General features: G+C 43.2%; 1 protein-coding gene across 2 annotated transcripts in view; it reads right to left on the reverse strand.

Moving 5' to 3' along the window:
* Window positions 1-8: 8 nt before the first annotated feature.
* The window catches only part of ecd (ecdysoneless homolog (Drosophila)), a 10,286-nt gene continuing 2,388 nt past the window's right edge, over window positions 9-7,906 (reverse strand). The window contains exons 5-14 of one of the 2 annotated variants that reach the window (XM_046070691.1): window positions 5,249-5,427; window positions 4,590-4,782; window positions 4,247-4,375; window positions 3,982-4,107; window positions 3,735-3,820; window positions 3,525-3,628; window positions 1,544-1,805; window positions 1,264-1,349; window positions 962-1,173; window positions 9-786 (exon numbers count right to left, since the gene is read on the reverse strand). In XM_046070691.1, coding sequence (XP_045926647.1) covers window positions 550-786; window positions 962-1,173; window positions 1,264-1,349; window positions 1,544-1,805; window positions 3,525-3,628; window positions 3,735-3,820; window positions 3,982-4,107; window positions 4,247-4,375; window positions 4,590-4,782; window positions 5,249-5,427 — 1,614 coding nt within the window. In that variant the 3' untranslated portion in view covers window positions 9-549. The remainder of the gene's footprint in view (window positions 787-961; window positions 1,174-1,263; window positions 1,350-1,543; window positions 1,806-3,524; window positions 3,629-3,734; window positions 3,821-3,981; window positions 4,108-4,246; window positions 4,376-4,589; window positions 4,783-5,248; window positions 5,428-7,906) is intronic. The other variant, XM_046070692.1, reaches the window with a different exon arrangement.

Raw genomic sequence — 7,906 nt, forward strand, 5'->3', positions numbered from 1 at the left:
CACACGATTCAGGGCAACACTGACAAAATAAATCTGTATTTACATTGCCAATACTGAAGATGCATGCAAATTTATACCACAATTTTCACACCATTATAGAGAAATATAAATATATATATATATATATATATATATATATAGAAAACAATCTGCTAAATAATCTTATGAAGTTATTTTGGTATGTTAAGTATATTTGTAAATCATGTTGTCTAATGTTAACTGTATACAACAACAATGCATACAACAACAGATTTTTTTTCCTAATGTTTTATGATGTAGGAAATGCACCCGTGTTTTCCATTCCCAAAGCACACAGTTTTACAGTGCACACATTAAGTTTGTCTGAGAGGCATTGAATGTAAAAAAACAAAATCATGTTTGTTTAAGATAAAAACTCGACAGGACGTCCTCAACATCCATAAGTGCTTTGCCAACAGAAGTATCAAGGCATTCTGCTACCAGCTTTAAGGGGAGCCTCCTTAGCTGCAGATGCTGGTCCTTGCTGTGTGTTTGAGAGTGCCAGATATTGCCTCTACCTCTCTACGTCCTTTATGAGGGATCAGAGTTGGGTGGTAGGTGAATACCCAGACTCTGCAGCAGGTTAGAAGTCGGTCCGGCCAGGCCGGCCTGGCAGCTGAGGGATTCCAGCAGGTTTGTGACCAGGTTGAGGTCGACATCAAGGGGCTGGATCTCCTCCTCCATCTCCTCCGCTCCTCCATTTGTCGGAAGTCCGTCTGTGGCAGAGGGATGAGGGGAGCCATTGCCCAAACCTGCCTTGTTGCAATTCTGTAGAAAGGACAAATACGGTAAAACAAATTATTTCTTAACTACATTCAGGATGACACGTGCAATATTTCACCTGTTTAGCTCTTATTAATTTGAAAATGAACAATATCTTGAGGTTGAGGCAGAGGGAGGTATATGGGGATTTGTAAAGTGTGTAATCGCAAGCATAGTTTACAGTCAGATTGAAGCTTTGTCCTATATTAGTGCTCATCAGCTCCTGATCCATTTGGTCCATGTATGCTCTGAGACCGTCCAAAGTTTCTGTCCCATTCATCTCTGCATGACCGGATGACCCCTCTTCTTTTTCCTCCCTCTCCTCCCCCTCATCATCTTCTTCGTCGTCATCATCACTCAGATCATCCGAGTCTAGCTCGTCTTCTTTGCTTCCTATAAAAATTAAAAGACAGACAGATTAAGTAAAGAGAGGAACATGTGGCAAGTTTCTAACGGTTATGCAACATCTTTCATAACTTGTACCTAGTACTCTGTCCAGCGCATTGGCCATGGAGTCGGGGTCAAAACTAAAAGGCTGAGTTGAACTGCTCCTGGAACACAGAGAAAAACTGTTTTATTTTTTCAGATTTTCTGTACTCCAACATGTGTGTCTGTGTGTTGTTCTGTTCATTACTTTTTATTATAATATGGAAAATAAACACATAAATTATCCTAAATCATTACATTCATTGACCCAAATGTGCCTTGATGGTCTTGGCTAAAAATTCTAATCTGTACTAGCCACATAGTCAATCAGTCTCACCAGGGCAGTTCAGCACCCTCATGCGATGACATGGCACTGAGGAAGTTTTTCATGCCCTGACTGACTGCTACCAGGCTGTAACCGGCCTCCTCCTCCTCTTTGCTGTCCTCCGTCTCCTCCTTTCTCCTCTCTTTTGCACCCCCAACATGTTGTCTCTGTTTGGTGGACCTGGAGTTTTGGCTCCCAGCATCAGCTCTCCCCCCGCTCCTCTCCTGCAACATGCGCTCCAAATCTTGAGCTGTGATATCCAGCCAGCTGTCACCTGGAGACAGACACAAAGAAAACCTAATTATGGAAAATGGTTGAAAGAGAGACAGGGTGGAGAATGGAGGACGCATACCAAAAGGAAAGAAACTGAGGGGAACTGGCAGAAAGCAGAAAATCCCAGGTGGCAGAGACAGACAAAGGCAATGTTTACATTTTAGCAAGGTCATATCAGCCTTGCAATACTTACTTTACAGTAAGTAAAACAGTAAAAAGTAAAATCTCCGCAGGCAGACTTTACCCACCATTATGATGCTTGCTGGTGGTCCATCGAGTCCGATGATGACATCCCTCCTCGTTACCGGTGTGTTCTTTGATGACTATAGAGTCCAATTCTTGATCCACAGGTTTTATTGCACGTTGGGCATATAAAGTCTGTGTTAGTGGGGGCAGGCATAGGGCAGTGTGTCTCCTTTGTCTTTTCTGTTGTTTTCTCACATTACGCCCCATTTCCAGCTGTTTTATGCCTTTGTTGCAGAGCTCCGCCAGCTGGAACGGTGGATGGCAGCTTGTTCCGGTCTTAAGGGGTCAATACAACATTTCTTCACTGATGTTTTACGCAGGTCTTTGTACCACTTCTTCTGACTACCTGCAGACCAGCGACCCAGATGAAGCTGTCCATATAGGACTTGACGTGGCAGGCGTTGTTGAGGCATTCTGATAACGTGCCCAAGCCGGCGCAGTTGAAACACGAGGTACACGGTCACGCCCCGTGATTCCCATTATTCGCTGCAGACAGCCTATGTGGAACTACTCCAGCATCCTTAAGTGGACACTGTATGTGACCCAGGCTTCACAGCTATATAGGAGAATGGTGATACAGACAGCTTTGTAAATGGCAATTTTGGTGTACAAGCTGAGGTGTTTGTTTTAGAAGACCTTATGTCGGAGTTTGCCAAAGGCGACAGAGGCTTGTTTGATTCTATTGTGAATTTCGTGATCAATGTTGCAGCCCTCAGTCAGGATGCTGCCCAGGTATTTGAAAGATGGGACAATTGAGAGTGGTTGATGTGCTATGGTAAAGACGGGCGTAAGGGGCTGGACCTCCATTGTCATATCCCCTCAGTCTTAGTGGTGTTGACAGATAGACCCAGCCTGCTGTAGGCATTCACAACTGCGACAAGGGTGGTTTGCAGGTCTTCTGGTGTGTGAGCCACAAGAGCGCAGTCATCAACATACTGCAGCTCAAGTATCTGCACTGCTGACCCTTGGTAGTTGCCTGGAGCCTTCGAATATTGAAGAGGTTTCCATCCAGCCTGAAGTCTATTGTGATCCCACTACTACCTTCTAAGTCTTTATGAAAGAGCTTTGTGACACAATGGAGGAAGATATTGAATAGTACTGGTGCCGGCATGCACCCCTGCCTCACTCCAGTGTGTACATTAAAGGGTGCCGATTCCTGTCTACCTATGACCACTCGAGCCACCATCCCATCATGGAACTGTGACAGAATGTTTACGAATTTACAAAACTTTCTAAGGATGTCCCAAAGTAGCTCACGGTTCACAGTGTCAAAAGGCAGACTTTACCCACCATTATGATAATAAAGTCAAGGTCAGACTTGACAGAAATTACACTTAACAGAGGGGTAATGTCTCTAATGTGAAGTAAGGATCATTTGTCATAAATTATGCTTGGACATTTAGATTTTTTATAACTGCCTTTCACACCTGCAACTGCACAGCGTTTCATAATCAAAGGATAGATTTTCACTCACTGTCCTCTTGGGGGAGCTGTGACTCTTGTTTCTTTAGCTCCTCCAATTTGAATGGATTGCAGCTGTGCAGCAGCTGGAGAACCTCCTCACCCGGTGACGAAGCACTGAGACGACAAACACAATAGGTACAATCAGACAGAGACACTCGGGTGTCACAGGCAGCATATTCACACAGTGTTAGTCATGTGCACACGCATGCACAGTCCTCACCTTGACGTTGAGGCGACAGACTGTTTGAAGAAGTTTTCTGCAGATCTAGTCAGTTCCCTGTAACGCACCGAACCTTCCAGCTCTCCCTACATTTGACGACAACAAAATCAAAAACTATAACTTTCTACAGTAGAGAAATGCTGAGTTATATTCTACATGTGTGCTACTATATCTAACTTATTATTGCAGGTGTGGCTAAGTAGCTACCTTTTCATCTTTACCTCACCATTCAAAAGGTGTGACTAACCCTGAAGTAGTTGTTCTTTTTCAGACTGTCCATGAAGCCTTTCCACTGAGGGTTACAACTGATGGGGGCATCAGGCTCTGATGACGGCAGCCTGCACTTAGAGCACATGATCTCAAAGCCATGGGCCTGGGAGTGGGACACACACATGCACAGACAGATGTATTATCATTTAACACTACAACCTTCATTTTACAATCACAAAAGCATCATTTTAATTATCCAAAAGACATATCCGAATGAAGAGGAAACGTGGATGTAGGCTCACCAGTTTCATGCCAAGCTCATGAGCTTTGTACTGGGGATGAGAGCGAGGAGGCATGGTGAAGCCGCTCCTCCGGTCTTGGTTGAACTGCTGCTGCTGCAGCTGGGCGTACAGGCAACGTGTGAATGTTACCTGGAAATATACACAAGTACATGGTTACGGTTTGCATAAAGGTGTTGAAATATACTAATGAAAAACTAAAACACAAACCGTGATTACAGAAATGTGCGTGAAATAAACACATCCACAAAAAAGAAATAATTTGAAAGAATATTTCCTTTAAAAACAGGTCAACCTGTTCTCTTTGCCTAGACCGCTACAATCATGAATCTTTAAGAGGGTTTACCGAGGTGAGGACTCGTGTATCAGGAGGAAAGGTCTTGAAGCTTCGACACGCCTGTAGATCTACTGGATCCCGCAGGTAGAAGGAAGACACTGCAGGGGCGACCAGGTCTGGTCGCTGTGCTAACACTGTGGCAATACCTGCAGGTATGAAGCAGTGAGCACGATGCAGGCCGGTTGTAATCTTCTCTGGGTACCTAACGGGGGAAAGTAGAGATTGATATGCTTTTAAATGATTGATTTACAGTATGTGCTGATGCCAGATGGATCTCTATTTATCCACTTACACAGAATACTTACGAGGCTGTTAACAAGCCGGTCGTGTGCTTCTGCAAATGTTTGTATCCAACACTGATTCTGCACCTTGAAACTTCCATTCTGACATTTTGTTTTTTCATTTGTAGTGTAAAAATACAGAGCTAATATGACCTCAGGCATTGTTGTTATCATGTAACGTATTGCTACTTTTCTTTGCGGCAGGTTGCACAAAAGATATTTTTCAATACTCTATTTGATACAATTCTATTTGATAGACTAACATTGATACTGAGGATTAGGGTCAGTGCATCCCTCCTGAAAAGCATATATATTGGTATGATGTTGATTTTGCAACATATTCATGTATTACAAATAGACTTTGAACACATAAACATGTCCTCTCACCCCTCTAGTCGCTTCCTCAGGGCTGAACAAATCTTGGGGCTTGCCTGACAGGCCTCTGGGTGGGTGGAGAGAAGTGCTAGAGCTTGTGCCATACTTGGAACCACATCTTTTGACACCCCCACTGGACTGGATTTGGAGGGACAGGGCAGAATGTGCAGGTGTCCCCTATAGAAGAAGACCTGCAAAAGAGAATGAGTGGCGCAATGAATGCTTACAATTACAGTAAGTACAGACAATGAGAAGAGGAAGATAATTAGAAGGGGGTTGTTCCATAACCCACAAATGTGATTACACTAATGTTCAATTAATGTTAACAAAAAGGTTTTAGGTTGCTCTTCTTCCATCCAGGCAGCCATTGCTATCTTCCATTAACGTGTACATATCAATTAGCAGAGACAACTGAACACTTGAAAAAAATAAGTAAGATTATTGGAGATAATTCAGTGGGATGTATTTGGCTTACTTTTTTTTTTTTTACACTCCAGGACGCACCAACATCTAAGATTTGAGTCGAGTGCTAAAAAGCTTTTTCGCTGACAGCTACTGCACGTTGTTAGAAAATCCAAAAATAAGCATGCATGAACGTTTTTAAATTGAATGAGTTGAAGATGACTGTTTCTTGCATTAAAAGTGTTGGTTTTTCAAAGTCTTTGAAGTTGAATTGGTGGGGTGGCAATGGTACAGTGGATAAGACACATGCCTTTGGTGTGGGAGGGGTTTGATTCTCACTGCAACATTTCCACCAACGTGTCCCTGAGCAAGACACTTAAGTGCTCCAGAGGCATGCGACCTCTGATATATACACACACACACACACACACACACACACACACACAGGTGCTGGTCATATAATTAGAATATCATCAAAAAGTTGATTTATTTCAGTAATTCCATTCAAAAAGTTAAACTTGTATAATTTATACATTCATTCCACACAGACTGATATATTTCAAGTGTTCATTCCTTTTAATTTTGATGATTATAACTGACAACTAATGAAAACCCCAAAATCAGTATCTCAGAAAATTAGAATATTGTGAAAAGGTTCAATATTGAAGACACCTGGTGCCACACTCTAATCAGCTAATTAAATCAAAACCTGCAAAGGCCTTTAAATGGTCTCTCAGTCTAGTTATGTAGGCTACACAACCATGGGGAAGACTGCTGACTTGACAGCTGTCAAAGACGACCATTGACACCTTGCACAAGGAGGGCAAGACAGAAAAGGTCATTGCTAAAGAGGCTGGCTGTTCACAGAGCTCTGTGTCCAAGCACATTAATAGAGAGGCAAAGGGAAGGAAAAGATGTGGTTGAAAAAAGTGTACAAGCAATAGGGATAACCGCACCCTGGAGAGGACTGTGAAACAAAACCCATTCAAAAATGTGGGGGAGATTCACAAAGAGTGGACTGCAGCTGGAGTGCGTGGTGCTTCAAGAACCACCACGCACAGACGTATGCAAGACACGGGTTTCAGCTGTCGCATTCCTTGTGTCAAGCCACTCTTGAACAAGACACAGCGTCAGAAGCGTCTTGCCTGGGCTAAAGACAAAAAGGACTGGACTGCTGCTGAGTGGTCCAAAGTTATGTTCTCTGATGAAAGTAAATTTTGCATTTCCTTTGGAAATCAAGGTCCCAGAGTCTGGAGGAAGAGAGGAGAGGCACAGAATCCACGTTGCTTGAAGTCAAGTGTAAAGTTTCCACAGTCAGTGATGGTTTGGGGTGCCATGTCATCTGCTGGTGTTGGTCCACTGTGTTTTCTGAGGTCCAAGGTCAACGCAGCAGTCTACCATGAAGTTTTAGAGCACTTCATGCTTCCTGCTGCTAACCAACTTTATGGAGATGGAGATTTCATTTTCCAACAGGACTTGGCACCTGCACACAGTGCCAAAGCTACCAGTACCTGGTTTAAGGACCATGGTATCCCTGTTCTTAATTGGCCAGCAAACTTGCCTGACCTTAACCCTATAGAAAATTTATGGGGTATTTTGAAGAGGAAGATGCGATACGCCACACCCAACAATGCAGAAGAGCTGAAGGCCACTATCAGAACACCTGAGCAGTGCCACAGACTGATCGACTCCATGCCACGCCGCATTGCTGCAGAAATTCAGGCAAAAGGATCCCCAACTAAGTACTGAGTGCTGTACATGCTCATACTTTTCATGTTCATACTTTTCAGTTGGCCAACATTTCTAAAAATCCTTTTTTTGTATTGGTAAGTAATATTCTAATTTTTGGAGATACTGAATTTGGGATTTTCATTAGTTGTCAGTTTTATTCATCACAATTAAAGGAAATAAACATCCCTCTCTTTCTTTCTCTCTCTCTCTCTCTCTCTCTCTCTCTCTCTCTCTCTCTCTCTCTCTCTCTCTCTCTCTCTCTCTCTCTCTCTCTCTCTCCCTCTCTCTCTCCTTCACCCCCAACCGGTCGAGGCAGATGGCCGCCAACCCTGAGCCATGGTTCTGCTCGAGGTTTCTGCCTCTTAAAAGGAAGTTTTTCCTTGCCTCTGTCGCCTAGTGCTTGCTCTTGGTGGGAACTGTTGGGCTTCTGTAAATATCATCACAGAGTACGGTCTAGACCTGCTCTTTTATGAAAAGCGCTGTGAGATAACTGTTGTTGTGATTTGGCGCTATATAAATAAAATTGAATTGAATTGA

This window comes from Micropterus dolomieu, linkage group LG15, assembly GCF_021292245.1.
Source record: "Micropterus dolomieu isolate WLL.071019.BEF.003 ecotype Adirondacks linkage group LG15, ASM2129224v1, whole genome shotgun sequence".
In the NCBI taxonomy this organism is placed as follows: domain Eukaryota; kingdom Metazoa; phylum Chordata; class Actinopteri; order Centrarchiformes; family Centrarchidae; genus Micropterus; species Micropterus dolomieu.